General features: G+C 28.3%; 1 protein-coding gene across 2 annotated transcripts in view; it reads left to right on the forward strand.

The window, feature by feature from the left end:
* The window catches only part of LOC100202697 (transmembrane prolyl 4-hydroxylase), a 22,422-nt gene extending 2,986 nt beyond the window's left edge, over window positions 1–19,436 (forward strand). For both annotated transcript variants that reach the window (XM_065801150.1, XM_065801149.1), the window contains 8 exons: window positions 1,744–1,919; window positions 6,718–6,776; window positions 10,366–10,400; window positions 14,871–15,048; window positions 17,746–17,803; window positions 17,886–17,995; window positions 18,137–18,227; window positions 18,352–19,436. In XM_065801150.1, the coding sequence (XP_065657222.1) occupies window positions 1,744–1,919; window positions 6,718–6,776; window positions 10,366–10,400; window positions 14,871–15,048; window positions 17,746–17,803; window positions 17,886–17,995; window positions 18,137–18,227; window positions 18,352–19,290 (1,646 nt within the window). In that variant the 3' untranslated portion in view covers window positions 19,291–19,436. The remainder of the gene's footprint in view (window positions 1–1,743; window positions 1,920–6,717; window positions 6,777–10,365; window positions 10,401–14,870; window positions 15,049–17,745; window positions 17,804–17,885; window positions 17,996–18,136; window positions 18,228–18,351) is intronic.
* The last annotated feature ends 1,450 nt before the right edge of the window (window positions 19,437–20,886 follow it).

A 20,886-nucleotide genomic window follows, 5' to 3' on the forward strand; every position in this document is an offset into this window, starting at 1 on the left:
TGGAATCTGACAAAGTAAAATAACATTCGTCATCCAATATAAAATTTTTTTAAAAAGACTTTTTATACAAGCGTCCGCCGCAAGCGGTGAGCGACAGCTCTTTGCTATTGCTCAGACCGTTTTGCTTTTGATTTTCGGTGACAATATTTAATGTTTATCTTTGTTTTTAACAACTTATGAGTGTGTGTGATCGAAATTTTGAAAATTTTTCCCAAATTTATTTTCGTTCATATGTATGACGAAAAGATTCTTCACAAAAAAAAACTACTGTGATAGGAGAATAGGAACAAGAAACCCTAAAATCTTAGCCCCCAGCCCCAAACGTGAGAGCAACAAGCTGATGAAATATTTTTTGATCTATTTTTAACTAGATTTAAATTCATCGAGAAATTTGAAAATTCATAGTATAATTTCTCGGCGTTCAAAAATTATGACCATATAAAATTTGCAATCCCGTCAAATTGAGGGGGGTTTAAACTTTATATGGTCATAATTTTTGAACACTAAAATATTTTACTATGAAATTTTACGATGAAATTTTGTAATAAGCTAAAAAGATATTATATATTATATTAACTCATATATTATTTTTTAAATTGGGCATTCTATCCGAATTCTATTATACGGATAAACACTTCAAGAAAGCCAGATATACTTCAACACCTTAATTCTAACATTGCTTTAACAAACCCTCTTAAGAATGTCATGGTAATTATAGAAACCAAATTAAAAATAAAGTCTTTATAACAAATGACAGAACTTTCAGTCGAACAAAAAAGTTCGGTGCAGATTGAGTTGTTTAAACTTTCACTTATTCGAAGCATTTGGTTCTGTTATCTATTCAAAGTACGCTATCTTTATGATGGCTGAGTTATATTCAGGACATCAGCAAAAATTTTTAACAATTCAGATATAACACTTTCATTCACATTGCAGCGAACAAACCTCTTGAAAAAAATTACATAAAGCATTTACCACCCATTCTCTAAATGTAAGGACACCGAGTAAACAAAATATTTTTTTACTATCTCATACTAAATTTACACTCATGCTTTAAACTTTATCTAATAATCTTTGAGTACTTGTTATGAATATGTAAAATTTTAAAACCCCTCATTTTAGGAAGTGTTGATTTTGAAGCATTTTTTTATTAAGTATTATAAAGAAGTTTTTAAAGTTTTCATGAATTTTTAATTAGTCTTTAACTGTGAAAATTTTATGTTTGTTATTTTAAATTTTAAAATTTTATGTTTGCTATTTTAAATTGATTATAAAAAAAAGTACAAAACAATAAAGTTAAAAAGTGTTTTTTAATTCATCAATATATTTAGTACTTACCAGTCCATTTGAATATAATTTTTAATTTATGCGGTAAGTAATACAATTTACCAAATAATGTAATGCGATTTGTTCTCACATTTTTATATTTAAAGTTTATATACAGAAAAATTTATTGTTAAATGATAATGCATAATAACTTTCGACTATAACCTGTAAACTGATTACCGCGCGAAAAGTGAGCAAGTTGGAAATATTTCTATTTTTTTACACTAAAATTTTTTGATGATGTAGAGTGTAACTATATAACTAAAAACTGAAAAATAAAATAAAAAATTTACAACAGAAATAAAACGTTTTTAATTTTCTTCCAACGTAAGTTCTTTCAAAATTTTAAATAAGTTTTTGTGTATTAACTTGTTGTGCCGCGGCTATCCAATGATATAATATTTAAAATTATTTTAGAGGTTTCGAATTTTCTTGATAAAAACGAAACAGAACTTATTATCGATCTAGCTCTAGAAAAGGGACTTAAAGCACAAGATCCTCGTCCAGCATTTGTTAATTTACCAGAAAAAATAACTCAATCTATCTTTGATAGATGGGATAGCGATTTTAATGGACATTTATCATTGGAAGAGGTAAGGTTCAAATTTTTGTAATTAGGGTATTTTAGGATTAGTTTATAATTTTAAAAGTTTTTATTTTAAAGAAAATCTTATTGATAATTTAAAATCCCAAAGTTTTATGAATCAAAAATTTAAAAACAATTTATTACAATAGTAGTACAAAAATTAAACAGACAATATTTAGATGAATTTTCCAAATTTTTTATTGGTAGAACGAAAAAAATCAAAAACTCGAAAAAATCATGTGCAAAACTATGACCTTAATGTTGTTAGGTCCAAGGGTTAGGACTTGTAAAATAAATCAAACAATAACTTTATTAACAACAGTGTATAGTTGATCAAAATAATGGGGACATCATTTTTAAACGTTAAACACGTTATTATTTTGGATAGAAATTCTGAACAAACGATTATATTTTATTCTTGACAAAATTCATATTTAAAATGTATCATTTAAATAAACTAAAACAAATATAAGGTAAAAATGAGAATATGGAGTTCTAAACACAAAATTAGGGATTGCAATCCCGGAGGTCTTTTTTTAATCCCGGAATTCAGGGATTGAAAAACATCAATCTTGGGTTCTTAGGATTGAAAAACAGAATAACATCTACATAATATTAAATAGAATAAAAACAATACATTTTTAGCCAAAAATATATTTATTAATTGAATTAGATTGTTAAATGCATGATAGAAAAGCATGTTAGTCTAAAATATTAATTAATATTAAGAAATTGTGTTAGAAATAAGGAAATATATTATATTTTATGTGCTCTGAAATGCGACTTAAGGAAGCGCAACACGGGCTTTCATCGCACAAACGGTTACGAAATTTTTATATCCAAAATGCTTTTTGGTCGCCGCTATCATGAACAAAACAAATTTCGAAAAACGTGCAATCGGGATTATGTGAGCTGTTTCCAAAATTTCTACCCATTATTTACTGAGCTTTTTATACTAAATGTCTAATAAGTATTTATCATCTTCAAGTTTTTATGTACAAATTTAATAAAAGGATAATTCCTGAAATTTAAACCCGTCATTCAGAATAAATGCGGGTTTAAATTTCCGGTTAGCCTCGACACATGTCGGTTTCAAGGAGATTAGAAATGAAGAAACTCTTTATAAATAATAGCTACGCGTACAATCAAGTTCCTTTTCAATACTTAAAGAATTACTTATAGACTCAGGTTCCTCAATCAAATTCAGCGTATCAGAATCAACTGACGCTCTTACTTGAGCAGGATTGGTGTCACTGCAGTAATACCCAATTAATAACCAATAATTAATACCCATTCCCAACAACTTTGGAGTTTGACAAAGTAAATTTTTTTTTATAAAATTTTTTATACAAGTGTCCGCCGCAAGCGGCGAGCGACAGTTCTTTGCTGATCAGACCGTTTTGCTATTAATTCCGGTGACAATATTTAATGTTTATCTTTGTTTTTAACAACTTATGAGTGTGGTGTGATCAAAATTTTGAAAATTTTGACTAAATTTTTTTACGTTCATATGTATGTTTAATTTTTCGAAAAATTCTACCTAAAATTTTTGACATTTAAATGAAGAAGGCACTGTAATTATTTCATCATCTGCCTCAACCGTTCGCAACCTTCGACCGTTACGCAGGTAATGTAGAAATCTACTCATATCAGTTTGGCGTTTATGCATACGAACCATCAAAGCTGCACACATTTCTTAACTTGTTTTTTTTTCCAGCATCTTTTAATTTTGTAAGCATAGAATTAATTGCTATGGCTGTAAATAAGTTAGAACCTTGGTGACAAAGTGTTTCAACCGCTGCTTTAATGGAAACTTAAGTTCGAATAATCTCTGATAATACTGTTATTTTATCATGTGACAGAGCTATAGAATTATCTTGGAGTAAGTTAATGTCAATTAATGGTTTTTGTATACAGTTTTTTACTTTGTAAAATATTTAAAGCATTAAAAGAAAGCTGCTCTATCTTGTCTTGCATTCAATTAATAAAGACAGTTGTTTTCCAAACTCAGCCTTAATATATTTTGTTAGACGTCGTTCTTGGTAGTTGATTGTCTAAATATTACTATTAATTTGCGTATTTGTTTTATAACTGGCTTTTAATGAAATTCATTTAGCTCCATTTTAGGTCTCCTATTTTCATGATTGTAGCCCAGTAAAATCTTTAATTTCCTCGTTCTCGGATGTCAGAAAATTCATTTTCAAATGAAAATGAATTTTTCTTTTATAAAAAAAAATTCATTTTTAAGTTCCTTTTTATTTAAGAACATCATTTACAGCAAGTTGTATGCCGTAGGCAAAATAAAATTGTTGATTTGCTGCCAGCAACCTTCCCACTTTTTTCATAATACTAGCTCCGTTGGTCATTATAGCTACAACGTCACTGTGTAGATCAAGACAAGTCTTTAATTTTTTTTTTCTAATAGTTCAATACACTTTTCTACTGGCATGGAGCCTGTTTTAATAGCACTAAACTTAAACCCCAGAAGTAAGAATTTTGACCTTGGACGTTAATATTCTCAAAACAACGATTTCAAGTGACCTCCATTTGTCAAAAGAACTCCGTTTTCTTGCTTTAAGTTAATGAGCGTCATGCTTATTTGACTAGTTTTTTTTTTTCAATCTAACTTTATTTATCTAACTTTTTTTTTTTTCAGTTCAAGATGATATATTGCGAAGATTTCACTTTTTTTTTCTCTCTAAATCAAACCTTTTAAATAACTTTTTTATTGAACAACTGAAAATACAATTATTTTCTGCAATTTTATACTACTTTTAAGTTACTTTATTGAGACGCATAAATTGCTGTTATTTATATATATATATTTTCATTACGCTTTGTTTCGTTCAATATTATAGGTAATCCCTGGATTAATATTAGATAGTTCCGGGATTTGGGAATTTTGAAAATGGCCGGGATTTCGGGATTATGAAAAATAGACAATCCCGGAATTTTGGGATTATGAAAAAGGTCGGGACTTTGAGATCCCGGGAACACAATCGCTAAACAAAATATACTATTAAAAAGCAAATAAGCGCTGTTGACGCATTTTTGTAGAACAAAATAAACACTGAGGCACTTTTCATATATTGTTGAAAAATCATAAATTTATATATAAAAGCGAAATACATAAATATTATTAAACTACAAGTAAACCTTTTATTATTAAACAGAAATAAAATATTTGGCAAAAAGATCGGGCCAATCTTATCATTTAGTGTACGCGAAAGAGTTTTAATTCACAGTATATTAGTTTTTTAATTTAAATTTGTACAGCCTTCTGATGTAAAAATTTAAATTAAAAAACATTTTGATGTAAAAAACATCAACAGGGGTTGCGACAGCTTTTTTTGTTTATTGAGAAAGATAACTTTCAGACATGAAGCAAACTTCAAACTTGGATTTATTGATGTTTATATGAAATGCAAATGCTTTGCAAAAATTGCTGTGATTAGAGATTTGAAACAACAAAAACCTTGAAACTTGTGCCTCCAACCTCATATGTGAGGACGATTACTTACTGAATTTTATATTATAACTATATTGTATTATGAATATAAACTAAGTTTATACTCACAGTTAGATTTAAAATTTTATCAAATAGTAATTTAATGTTCGAAAGTTATAGCCATCTAAAGTTTAAAACTTATTTTGAGATGTTTGGAACTTTTTACAGATAGCAAGTTCCATTATCGTGTATGAAACTATCACGTCATCCATGAAACTATCGTAGTTTTTAGTTCGAAAGCAATTAAAATTCCAAATAATTTTTTACTTTGACTTAGTGTAAACCAGCACAATCGTTGCACATCCGTTGTACAACTGTTGCACAACTGTTGGCTGTGATTGTATCCAAAATTCTAATTTTTTGCCATTTTTGATGGATTCAACGCATCTAAAATTAAAACAAAAATAAGTGACGGGGAAATATTCACTTTGTGTCCTGCAATGGTGCCTAACCTATACAGGTTAAGAAAACTTATATTCTTTGCAAAGTTTGAGGCATTTTCAAGAAAGGCAGCACGTCGCAATATTAGTTTTGATAACGGTGTCTTCAAACTACAAGATTCTCTTTTATTTCATTTTAAATATTCTAAATTCTCATTCTCAATTATTTCATAATTGCGATTGAGAATTTAGCCAGTGGACACAAGACCTAAATAATATTTTAAGTTAAACCCTAATTTACATATTGAAATGTCTATATAATTTTTATTTCATTTTTTACAAATTAATGCAGAATTACAACTAGATCTGGTAAGTCATTAATGACATGGTAGGGGACATTCATAAAGTACATACGCAGTAAAACCTCTGCGTACGTATACATTATTTATTACAGAATCAACCCCCTATCTATTATAAAAGAAAGAGTCAAACCTCGTACACATTCGCTGCTCTTAACCCCCTTTCTCCTTAGTACACATGCGTAAATTTTGGGTAACCCCTTCCCCAATACCTGCATACGTACTTTATGTAAGATCCCATAATGCTCAAGTAACAAACTATCTCCTACAGGACAGAATCTATATTTTATTGTTGTCGGCCAGAACTGTTTAGCTAACAACCTGTTACTATAGTAATGTTACAAAACGTAATGTGTTGAGTTATTTAACTACTTCATAAGGTCTTGATAACAGCAAATAGATTTTAAATATTTGTACTCAAACAAAAAACTAATTACATATTTTCATTAAACTTTATATTAATTATACAGTTGAAAATATATTATTACATTAATAAATAAAAGACTTATTTTCTTAGAATACATAGATTTTCATTTTGTATTATATTTTGTATTTCAGGTATATTCTATTCCAGAATTAAATTCACTTTACTTATCATTTGAAGATATCATTGAATGGTAAGGTATTTTTATTATAATTAAGTGTATGGTTATAAGAGTGTAAATGTATAAAAAAAATCCTTTCTAGTTTAGTAGATTAAAACAAAAAACATCAACTATATTTGTTTATATAGCTATTTAAAATATTGTTAGAAAAAAAAAATTGAGAATGTTTTTACTATTACATACCAGGTATTTTAATTTGTTTATGTTTTACGTTAACTACCATGCAGTATCACGAAGTACCGTGATTTATTTTTTTCTTTCTGTATACACAATTTACCTTTTACCAGGAGTTTTGAATTAAGCTTCTTCTTTTCCCAAAAGTTTAGAATTAAGTTTCTCCTTTTTATAGTTTTGAATTTCTTAGAGCAAAAAGAGTATGAGAAGTTTTCATATACAAAAATTTCCATCTTTGCTTTTTATATGCAAAAATTAAAAAAAAATAGTAACAAATAGTAATAAAGAAATCAATTGAAGTAAATTCAATTATTTTGATAATGGTACCTGACTAAAATTATTCTAGGTGGTTGACTGACAGCTAATTTCTAATGAAACTGAATCCATATGATTTCTTAAGATGGTAACAACCTAGACTTGTACTGAAAAATGCACTGCAGTTTCTAAACCGAAGTTATCGCATTGATGGCCAGCAAAAGCGGTTTATTTCCAATAATGCGATAAAAAGCTAAAAACAATAGGTTCTCAATAAACCGTTTGCTGGCTAAAGCGTGTACACGAAATAAATGTAAAAGAGTAAATACGTAATTTTTTTTCAGTGGTTGTATTAATATATTTTTCATTGTGTTTATATTTTGTTAACAACATGTAATGTAATGATTTCATGATAACATGTAGGGGAAAGGCGCCTATGATGGCATAGCGCCTATGATGGCATAGCGCCTATGATGGCATAACGGTCATATTTCCATTAAAATTAGTTTTGGTAAAAAAATGATTAGACCTACATGACTATACTGACTTTACATTCGTTTTACTGAAAAAACGTCCTTGTGCACAAGTATTGTTTTTATAATCAACAAAAATCGATTTTGGGATGTTTTGTGCATTTAGTGGAATAGTTACTTTAATTTTATCTTTTGAACAAAGCAGACACAGCTTGTTTTAATGAAAATGATGACTTTTACCCATGATGGCATACTGACGAGTTGGGAGTGTTGAAATATTGACGAGTTAGGAAAATCTTTTTTTTTATAAGAAAAACTTATTTTTAAGTAAAGTTAAAAGAAAGCGATGCTCCAAAATTTTTTTTTGGTCCAAAAAATACGTTAAACGTAATATATCCTATGCGCATGCGCAAAATTTTACAATGCTGGTGTGTAGCATGAAATGGTAAATTAGGATGGTTTCGAGTAATTTCTGGCTTTTCTGAGGGAAAACTCTAAGGTTAAATGAAATCATTAAGTTACCCTCGATCCTAACTAGCCTCATCCTCCCCTATGCCATCATAGGAGCAGTGGTTGCCTATGATGGCATACTTGTGCTTTTTTTACAATAAGAATAACTAAAAAAAAAAAATAAAACTGATGAAAACTCCCAGGGTAATTATTGTTCTAGATGTAACAAGGAATGTATCCATATCAAAACTTTTATTATTGGTCTTCAGGATACTGAATAATGAAGCTTCAAAGTTAAGTATGCCATCAGAGGCGCCTTTCCCCTACATGGTTTCTAAAAAAGATTTTAATTTTACCATTTAACTTAATATAAAAGTTTTAAAAATGACAAAAGAAGAAAACATTTAAAAAAATATTTTGAACAAATTTTATGGAAAATCTGAATTTAACTACAATTCGGTTGCAAAAAAGTTGCGAATACATTTCTACATCGTTAGTCATGTTGTTTAACGTTTTTCCTTAACAAAATGAATCAAATGCAAGTCTGGTATATATGTAGGAAAAGAGGTTCTTCAAGATATAAAACTAGTTAAAAAACTGGTTCACAGTTTTATGATTAAATCAAGCCTCTCACACAAAAATATGAGAATTTTCTCATTGTTTTGTTGTAAAAGTTTGATATAAACATGTTTTTTAAGCTTTCAAATCACAAAAAGTGCCTAACTGTTCCGAAATTAAAAAAAAAAGCAAGAGCCCACTGAAGGTAGTTGTATGACAACTATATTTATAAAAATTTCTGAATTATTGAAGATAATAAAACTTATATGAAGTATGATCATCAGCAAATTTTTGGTGCTGTCTATTATAATTCCAAATATAGAGAAAAAGCAGATAAGGAATTTTAATACACAAAAAAGTAGTTTGCTAAAAAAGACAAAAAATCAGCATCCTATATTTCTGAGTCCGCACTTTTTGGTGAAATATATGTTAAAGCGTGTTAACAAAAACGTCTTTTACCTCCTACTAAATTACATAAAAGTGTGTTCTGGCCTGATTTATCATCAAGTCACAGGGCCCACCACAACCGTTATTTCAACAAAAAAGTCTTTTTTATCAAGAATTTTCTTCAAAAAAAAAAAAAGAGGTACTTTAGATAAAAAGTGGGGGGGGGGGGGGGGAAGGCACCCCTCGCCGGTGGTGTCGGAGTCATTACAGCAAATTGGCTATGGGATGGTATTAAAAAATGTCATGAAACTTGTCTAAAATAGCAAATCCTCCAAACTGCCCAGTATTAAAAATTATTGCAATGTACTGGGTAATTATTAGACAAAAAACAAAAAAACCAAAGAAATAAAAACTATGCAGAAACATTAAAGTTTTGAAAATATCATTTAAAAAACATCAAATAGTTTTGATTGTTTATCTGTGCACAAACCTATGTGTACCACCAAAACAAAAGTTCGAAATTTTATTAGATACCCACAGGAATAAATTAACTTCTTTGAAATATAATATCTTCTTATATCAATGCATTAAAATTAATACTTAGTTCCCAATAAAAATCAATGAGTACCTTTTTTTTTGTTGTTTTTCTACTTTTACACTAATTTCGCGTACACGCTTAATCGAAACTGCAAGAAATTGCACTGTAATTACCTAAATATTACAATCGTATCTCTTTAGTAATTTTTAGATATGGAATCACCCTCGATTCCTTATATAAAATCATTAAACTTACCGCATAATTGCATGGCGGTAATGTCAGTGCTTAGCAGTTTTATATTCACTAAATATAAAAATGTACTATACATTCGCTACATATAAAGCTTAAGACCGCAAGAATATGAGGAAAGTATACACTTTGTGAGCTAAAAAAATATTTACTTAATTTAATTTCTTACCAGAACGCACAGATTTAGAGTTTATGTAGCAACAACGCTGATTTCAGGGGCCTACTAAGCAAACTAAGGACATTTTTAATCGTTATTTTTTCTTATTTTTAATATATTTTTTTTTTACACTATTAGTAACATAAAGAAAGCCAATACTCTCTTGTTTAGTTTTTGCCTTTGGGCACCTCATTTCTGGCTTTGTTATCTGAGTGAAATTTTGTCTACACTTTATTACTAGATAATTAGTCAATTTACTTTTATGTAGCATAATTTAGAGGCTTGCAATAGGTTTTACTTTCACTCTACATTTCAATGGTAATTTTTACTAATCTAAGTTTTTTACTAATTTTTTTTTAGCATAAAAGATTCTGGATTGGATAAAGATAAAGATGGTAATATGTTTACATTTGTAGTTTAAAAATAGTCAGATCCCTCGGAATTAGGTTCGGCTTCCGGCAACACTGATCTAACTGCGGACGTAAAAGTATACCGACCTTAGTTCTAGTTGTTGTTGTTATTATTAAAACTTTGCGCGGTTTTGTGCTAACATACAATGCCAACTACAAAAAAAAATTTTTAATTCCAAGGGCTAGGGCATAAAACTTGCATATTTTCATAATAAATCAAAATTCTTATAAAATATTGTGTTTGGAACCTGGGAAAAAGATTGTAAAATACTTTTATAAAATAATTTTCCCAGAGAAAAAGATAGTAAAATAAATATAAATCTAAAATTGTGAAAGCATGAGTTGATTTCTTTTCGACAATTTAATAAATTTATATTTCCTCATGATGTATGAAAACCAAAACCATGTAAAATTTTCGTCAGTCTGAGGAGTTTGTAAATTTTACATGGATTTTACAATTTCTAGATACAATTCAATTCAATTCATATATATTCTGAAATAGTTGTTACATTCACGGAAGTTTACAAATAGTACATGTACTAATCTTAAGTAAAAACCTTGTAAATAAATGCTACTAAATATATTGTTAATGTTAATAGTAATAATCGTCCACAGCTGTAACAAAGCAAACATTAAAAGTTAAAGGAGTAAAATACTAATAATGATAATAATAAGAGTGGTAGTAGTAACAATACTAACAATACAATGATAAGAGTATAATGATAATAATAAAAATAAAATGACAACAATAAAAATAATTACAATAATCATAAAAAGAATAATAGTCATTTAGTATTAGTCACACACATACACCTTTTATTAATGTGATTTATATTATTATCATATTTTATTAATGTGATTTACACTATACTGTGATTTACAAACTCAAATAGATAATCAAATATATTAATAAAGTTGGTTATATAAAAACCTTACACGACAGTAATTATGAAAATATTAGAATATAAAATTATGTTCATACACACATTATGTTACATACACACATATATAGACACATATATATATACACACACATACATACACATATACATATATATACATACACATACACACATATATACACACACACACATATATAAATGCATATATATATATACATACATACATACATATATATATATACATATACACACATATATATATATATATACATACATATACATACACATACACACACACAAATATATATATATAAATATATATACTTACATACACACGCACACATATATATACACATATAAATATATACAAACATATACATACACACATACACATCCATGTATACATATACACTTACATACATATACACTCACACTTATTCACATGAGCTTATCACAAACAAACCAAAAGATACCAAAAGATTATTGAAAATTATCATAAGTTTTTTGTTAGAAACGTTTTAAATTGAAAAAGTAGTGAAATGAAAAAAAACACTAAAAATTGCTCTACTAAGCATGTCCCTAAGACAATTTAAGTAACTACATTTAATTTTAGTAGATTTTATTTTTAATTAAAAGATAATAAATTTTTAATTTTAAATAAAATATTTATTTTATAAAACCAGATTTTTTATTAGAAAAAACCACAAAATATTACATGAAAAAAGAAAATGAGCATGTTAATATTCTAGTATTAGTATATTTTAAAATGTTAATTTGATTTCGTCGGTACAATTACTCGATAATTTAATCTTATTGATATAATTGAACAATAATTTTGACCTTAAAGTACTATCTGATAATCGTAACGAAAAAAAATAAATGCAAAAAAATACAAAACATTACACTTTTTATGCGCAAATTTGTAATAAAATCTAAACAAATCATTATGCAAGCGTATGCCCAAAGGACAGGGTTGCTTCCGCGAAGCACTTTTGTGTTTGGAGTTGACATGTATAACAGGAAAAATCAGAGAACTAGTTATAAAAACAACCTCTTGACAGTTTTTACACATATATAAAGAAATAATTCATAACAATTATATTTGACTTGTTTAGTCATAACCTCTAGGTTTATATATACATATAAAGTATGCTTTAATAAAGATTTGCTGTTAGTTATTATGATATTAAGTTTAACCTTAATATAATGCGTAACGAAAAACCCAAAAGTTATTTTCATGAACGATGAAAACAATAGTTATAACTATATTCTTTCTTCACTTTGAAAAAGAACAGCAGGGAAAATTTATCACCATAATATATTTAACTCTTGTAACATCTATCAGACAATGGAGTAACTTTAGTAACAAGAAAACAACGAGATAAGTATAGTAACAAGCTATCAGACAATGAGGTGGCTATAGCAACAAGCTATCAGACAATGTGTTGGCTATAGTAATAAGTTATCAGACAATGGGGTGGCTATAGTATTAACTTACCAAACAATGAGGTGGTTTGTATCTTTATACCTCAGGCTCGAAAATCGAGCTTGAACTTCTTATTGTTTATAAATGTCTTTACAATTAAGTAAATATTTTAACCTATTTGGTGCGTGAATTAATTTTGATCAATGACATCATTTGGTAAAAATACGAAGTATCAATGCAAATTACAATGGCTTTAACATTTGTACATTTAAATACGACTTGTCTATTTTGTACATTTGAATACGACTTGTCTATTTAGACATTTATATATTTAGCATTACTAAGTTATTCAGTGTGAACACTGCTTAGTCATGGAAAGTTCTACATTGCATTTTGAACACTCATTACTTTTGTTATTTGATTTGAAAAAATCTCCTGCTAAAGGTCATCAAACACTTTTAGAAATCTAAGGTAATACTGCTCTGTCAATGATTTAAAAGTGGTGATTTTGATGTCGATGATGAGGAATGGCCTGGAAGACCAAAAAATGGATTTCAAGAATTGAAAACCATGAAATCTCTGATAAAATCTCTGAAAAAACTAGACAGCTTAGATTTTAATGAATCAACGTCTCCATGAAATTAATCCATAAGGAATCAACTTGAAAGGAATAAAAATGCAATTTTGAACTGTTTCAACGTAGTTTTGTTGCGTTTTTTTATCAACCTACTAAAAAAAGAATAGTTTTCTGTGGTATGACAAGTGATGAAATTGGAACTACTACGACAATCTCAAACACAAGAAGTCATGGATTAGTCCTGGAGAGCCTTCCACATTGATATCGAAGCGGAATATTCATGACCATAAATTTTTGTTTTGCATATGGTGGGATAAGGAAGGTTTAGTTTATTACAAGTTCCTAAAACCAAATGAAACTGTTACTGCCAATGTCTCTTCACATCAATTGAACAAATTGAATGACATATTGTTGCAAAAAAACTCACAATTGCAAGTAACAAGCGCCAAGTCTTTCTCCTGCATGACAATGCTCAGCAAGAGCAATGAAGGATACACTGTCGCTGCTTGAATAAAAAGTTCATGTCGTAACCAGCGTATTCAATAGACATTGCTCGTTCCAATTATCCTTTTTACAAATTAGTATTACGTGATTTCAAATTCACTCCTAACAAGGCTTTAAGCAATCACTACTTAGTTGAGAAAAAGCAAAGAACAGTATTCGAAAGCAAAAATATATATTGATAATATATTGATAATATATTGAATATACATTGATAATATATGAAATATATAAACATAACTGTCCTAAAAGCCATTAAAAATGCAAGAATCTAACATTACTGGCAGTGTTTTCAATAATGCTTTAACTAACGTAATTAATATATTAAACTAATCAATTTAATTAACGTATTAAGCTAAAATAATGGGCAAAAATATTTCTGTAAAGTGATTTTTTTTAATTTTTTCTCACTTTTATTAATATACTTATCAAAGTTTTAGAAGTTTTTCATTTTTATATTCAAAAAATACCTTGATTATCCAAAGGTCGATAGTTCAAAGTTTTTTTTGTTACAGTATTGTAAATTGGAAACGATGACTTACATTCTAATAAATAAAAAAGTTGCAACTTTTACACAAAAATCATTATAAGTAATATAATAATAACCCGACAAGAATTTGATGTAGGCCACATGTGACATTAAATGATAGCGGCACTAAATTTATGGGATAGCTTAAGTGAGTTCCAGGTGTGGTTATTGTATTTATACCACATTAGACTCATATGTGGGTATAATACTTATACCGTGTAAGTATTATAAATACCATAATCATACATGGCCTACATCTACGTCACCCCATAAATTGAATGTGATTGTCACATGTGGCGGCGTCAAATTTTATTGTTGGTAAGTTACTTTTTAATTTATAAAACACAGACTAAAGTAGTTAATTTTTTAAAAGGTTTTAATAGACTACAAAGAATTTTCAAAAAAAAGGCCAATAGTTTTTTTTTCGGTACCCCATTCACTCTCTTCTAATTAATAGTTTTATTTTCTAATTTATTTTAACAAATAATAAAAAAAATATGAAATAAGTAAGAGTTTTTAGATTACATCAGCTATGGAGAATTGGCAAATGGTGGTTTAAAGAATTTTAAGAATAGAATTTTTCAATGGGAATCAGAAAAGCAGCAGCGTCGAATAAACAACACTCGACAAACCTGGTTATGGCATGATGAAGATGAGCTATTGGCGTATGAGAATTTGTTTGAAGATTTCCACGAAAGGTATATTTTATTACATAAACATAAATATTTTTATCAATCGTTTTTTAAAGTTCTTAACATAAACCCGCTATTTGAAAGAGAAACTCAACTATACGATAAAACAGTGATTAAATTTAAAAACCTTTGGTTCATACATGTCTCACAAAATCTTTAAAAATTGGAAAGATAAAAAAATCAAAATATTTTATAGTTATTTAATAATAAAAGTTTAAAAATCAAATTGAATACTTGTTTATTCGACATATCTCTCACTGGATAGAAATTAAAAACATATGCTAGCAGTTTATTAAACACGTCTTTAATTGAATAGAAATTAAAAAGGTGTCCTAGCGGTATATTGAACACATCTCTCACTAGTTAGAAATTATAATAATGTAGTAGCAGTTTATCCAAAGCAGTAGAACTTTTTGAAAATTCAAAGGTATCCTATGGATTAAAAATGAATTCTCAAGAGGTAAACAGTTTAGCGTAAAGTCACATAAACAAAGAGTTGGATTTGAAAGTTATTAATGCTCTTCAAACCAGACAGCGTTTGTAGCACCTGATGAACAGAAATATTTTGCAACTCAATTATGTTAGCAGTCAAACAGTTCAATTGCTCTTAAATAATGTTCAAAATATATATAAACAATGTTCAAATAATATATATTTTTCTGATTAATTGGCTTAGAATATAAATTCAATTTGATATCTTGTATAGCAAGAAGACCCAGGGGCTGATCCAGCATTTTTTGGTCTTTTAGATAGCTAACTTCCGAACATGGAGCAAACTCCAAACGTTTGTGTTTTTATGCCAATGTAAAATAAAAATGCTTTCCAAAAAATTGCGATGATTGGAGCTTGGGAACATAAAAGTCCTAATAATGTCCTCCCGACCAAAACATGAGAGCAACAAGTTGACAAAATACTTTTTGTACTCTTCTCAATTAAATTCATTGATAAATTTTCAGTTTCAAAGTATAATCATTTAGCGTTCAAAAATTATGACCGTATAAAATTTGTAACCCCCTCAAATTGAGGTGGGTTTAAACTTTATATGGCCATATCTTTTGAACGCTGAAATATTATACTATGAAACTTAAAATTTAAATATGAATTTAAGTCTAATTGAAAGTATTACAAAAAATATTTTATAAACTTGCTGCTCTCACGTTTGAGACAGAATTCCCAGAATTGGTTCCCAGACTTTTCACTATCTCTTGATAGTGGGAACTATTTATAGTGTTCCCAGAAACACTCTAACTAATTTCTGAACTCAGGTGTACATTGCTGCTTAAGATGGATTTTCTATAAATTTATTAGCTGCATCGGATCTAACTTTTTAGTTGCTTCATAAAAAAGGTTACATTCTATCAAAATCTATAGCAGATGTAGTGATTCTTAAATATATAAAATTTCATGAACTCTTATCTATTATAGAAAAGAATTATGACATTTGTCTTTTTGATTTTGGTTGAATGTAGCTTTTATCACAAAGCAACTTATGAGTTTGAAACGGTGCATCTATTAGGCCGGGTGAATAAAAAAAAGCAATTGCTTCTACTCTATTTTTTTTGGAGTAATTGCTCGGCTTTACATGAAAAAAAATTTGAGCGATTATCCGGAAATTTTCATTCACGTAAAGCTGAGCATGATTACTCGGCGTTTTTGGAGTAAATAGCTCAGCTTTACGTAAATAAAATTTTAAGCGATTTTGGTAAAATTTTTATTTACGTAAAGGTTTTATTTACGTTGCTTTTTTTTTTATTCACCCGGCCTACTACATTTATAGAAAATCAATCGTTAACCACAAAATGAACCAATTGTTCTCCTAATAATTTTTTTTATCATAAAATCAATAAATAGTCGAGTGAGCACAACATTTTGTATTTATTGCGATTTATCTACACATTCTTTATTTATTGTGTATATAAATGTTTTTTCTATTCAACAGTGAAACCAAATTTGCATAATAATAGTTTCGGACATTGTTCAGAGTGTGCCTCCAAATCATAATAACTCCAAACCTTTGAAGTTTTAAGATTTGAATTGTTTATGTATTCATTTAACTTTCTAAAGTTATACTATTAACAAACCAATAAATAAATATTATAACTTTGCCAGAAAAGCTAGATGGTTAAAATTCCAGGATCATAGAAGTTTTTTTTACCGGAATTTAGGAAGTTCGTTATATTATTTTTCACTGGAATTTCCTGAGAACGATTTTTCATCGAGAACAATTTTTAAGTAGCTATAGTTTTTAAACATGAATTCTCATTTTTCGTTTTTTTCAAAAGTTTATAATAAACTTTTCATTTAAAAACAATTATTTAAGTTATTAAATTCTTGGTATCAAGTAATTTTACTTGTAAATATAAATAATTTACTATAAATATTAACAGTTTATTTGTATTATTACAATACACACACACACACACACACACATACACACACACACACACACACACACACACACACACACACACACACACAAACACACACACATATATAACTGTGTGTGTGTGTGTGTGTTTTTATATATATATATATATATATATATATATATATATATACATATATATATATATATATATATATATATATATATATATATATATATATATATATATATATATATATATATATATACAGGGTGCTGTAAAAGTTCCCGTTATTTTTTTTTAAACTTAGCTAATTGAAAATATTTATATTGTATAGAATTTCGCATTTAACTGGAATTCCAACTGAATTAATTTCAGAAAGTGAACCATTACAGGTACTGCAATTGCCAAGTAGCTTTTTTTTTTGCTTCGATATGCTTTAAAAAAATTTAACGTTAAGTACTAATCATTCTCTAGGTAACAACAAATGAGATTGGCTCTTTTTCGCATTGTCAGTATGATTCTTCAAACAATCTAGATAATCAGCCATGTTGTGTTTACGGGAAAAAAAACTGTCGTATGTGCAGGTGAAGGGAAGATGTGTGTTCTGCCAATATAATAACACAATTTTGATATTTTGTACAAGTTGTTTTTATATTATAACGTATATTTATGATTAAAATGGTTTAAAAACTTATTACTAGTATATTTTGAACTAACTTATTTAGATATTTGACAATGAGAATATTTTTAAAGGATGCTGAATCCGGTGGAGAAGTTGTATTTCCGTTGGCAGACAACCATACTTTTTCTTGGAACGTAAGGGAAAAAACTTTTTTATGTTAAATAAAAAACTATACTATGATGATAGAAACAACTTTAATAATACGTAACTATAATAAATTTATTTTAACACTCACTATAACAGTTTATTGCGTAATAGGATCTCAAACAAGATACAATCAAGAAATGCGAGAAAGTTCCTTCTAGTTGGCAAAATAACTTGGTAATAAAACCAAAACCAGGAAGCGCAATTTTCTACTACAATCATGAAATCTCTCCATACACTGGTTGGCTTGGTGAAATGGAGCCTAAAGTGCTAAGTGGAATAACTCTTGTAAGTAAAGGCGAGTTATGGTCAGCAAAAATGTGGATAAATATTATAGGAGATGGCGTCAATGAACTAAGAGGGTGGAGAAGCGGCTCAAATTTTTTATCAACTCAAAATTTAAATCACGCTCTTATTGAAAAAATGAGAAACGATTATTTCCGCGAAGGAGAACGTTATTTGCATTATTACAAAACTTCTTATAAAAGAACAGAAAATGAGAAAAACGATGAAAAAAATGATATTTCTTTTTTTGATTCTTCATCATTACCATTACAATCTAAATTAATTAAAAATAAAAATCAAACAACAAATGAAAAGGTCTTAACCATTCAAGAAAAGATTGGGATAATGAAAAAGTATGCAGAAGAAGGAGAAGGAAGAAGGCTCGCAGAAAGTGTTAAAACCAGCGGCAACATGAGTACTAACTTTAACACGGAAATTAACAAAAACGAAAGTTTGCTTAACAAAAGTTCATTAAAAGATGAAAATAAAATAAAAGAACCTATAAGACCTGACCCATTGCCTACATTTGATAAGTTTAGCATATTAAATAGTAAAAAGGAAAATGAGTTACCTTTTGGACCACCAAAGCGAACAATTAATCCAGATCCTCATTTCAGCGGGAAGGTTATTGAAAATCGTTTAGTAAAAGCATCATTAATTTTAATCGAAGAACTGGAAAGAGATGAACTAGAAATTATAGCTCGAAATATTCACGACAAGTTACAACTGGCATGCATTCCATTAATTGTTAATCCAATCGGTAATTAGATAGTCGAAAAATGATTTCGGCTCAGTTATAAATACTCAACATTTTTATTTTGTAAATTGATTTTTTTTTACTAAAAATTTTAACGATTTATTTTTGTTGTACATAACTTAAAAAAATAAATGAAGAGCACTAGTGAGATTAGATTTTAGTATCAATACCTTGTATCTTGACTTATTTCAATACCTTGACTTTTATCAAGCTAAACTATAATTCACATGTGCAGTGACGTCACTCACATGTGAATTATATGCACCCTTCATCTTCTAGGATTAACTCTTACTTCCAATCCTTCTTGGAAACCATTTATCAAATCCATTGCAAAATTAGCATCGGCTAAGGTTGCATCTTTTTATCGTGCTCGACACTTTCTTACTTCGGATTCTATTTTTACCTCTTTAAATCTCAAATCTGTCCTTGTATGGAACACTGTCTATATCCATATCTAGGGCAGATCTTCTAATGATGCCCTTTTTCTTTAGATAAGGTGCAAAAACGCATTTAAAATACAGTTTGACCTGCTCTTGCAGCCAACCTCCAACCATTATCACATCGTCGTAATTTTGCTTCTCTTTCTCTTTTCTACTAATACTATAATAGGCACTTCTCTAAAGAGCTAGCATCTGTCACGCCATCTACTAAAATTCATTCTAATGTTACTCGTCATTCAATTAAGTCTCATCCTTTTACTGTGACTGTCCCTAAGTGCTCTAAAAACTCTTATTTGACTAGTTTTTTTCCTCGAACATCAGTTCTTTGGATTTCGCTTCCTTCATCTAGCTTTCCTGATTCATATGATTTTGAATCTTTTAAGTCAATTGTGAAACATTATCTTGCTCTATAAATTTCATCTTTTCTCATCCAGTAACTTTCAATTCTAATAGTGGTTGCTTGCAGCCTTGTTGGAAGCGAAGATGTTAAATATATATATATATATATATATATATATATTATATATATATATATATATATATATATATATATATATATATATATATATATATATATATTACATCGGGTTTTACTCTATAGAATACTAAAGCCACTCTATTCATCTTTATCTAACATTGGCTACATTGTTATCTAACATTGTGTGGCTGAATAAAATCTTTATTTATCAATAATATATATATATATATATATATATATATATATATATATATATATATATATATATATATATATATATATATATATATATATATATAGACCAGCTTTTTTTGGTCTTTGAGATAGCTAACTTTCAGACATGGAGCAAACTCCAAACATTTATATGTTTATACTTATGTCAAATAAAGATGTTTTGCAAAAAATTGCGATGATTGGAGGCTGGGAACATAAAAGCCCCAAATTTTGTGCTCCCCTGCCCCAAACGTGAGAGCAACATGTTGATGAAATATTTTTTGTACTGTTTTTAACTAGACTAACATTCATCGATAAATTTTAAATTTCATAGTAAAATATTTTAGCTTTCAAAAATTATGATCATATAAAGTTTAAACCCCCCTCAATTTGAGGGGGTTATAAATTTTATATGGTTATTATTTTTGAACGCTGAAAGATAATACTATGAAACTTAAAATTTATCGATGAATATA

This window comes from Hydra vulgaris, chromosome 07, assembly GCF_038396675.1.
Source record: "Hydra vulgaris chromosome 07, alternate assembly HydraT2T_AEP".
NCBI classification, from domain to species: Eukaryota; Metazoa; Cnidaria; class Hydrozoa; order Anthoathecata; family Hydridae; genus Hydra; species Hydra vulgaris.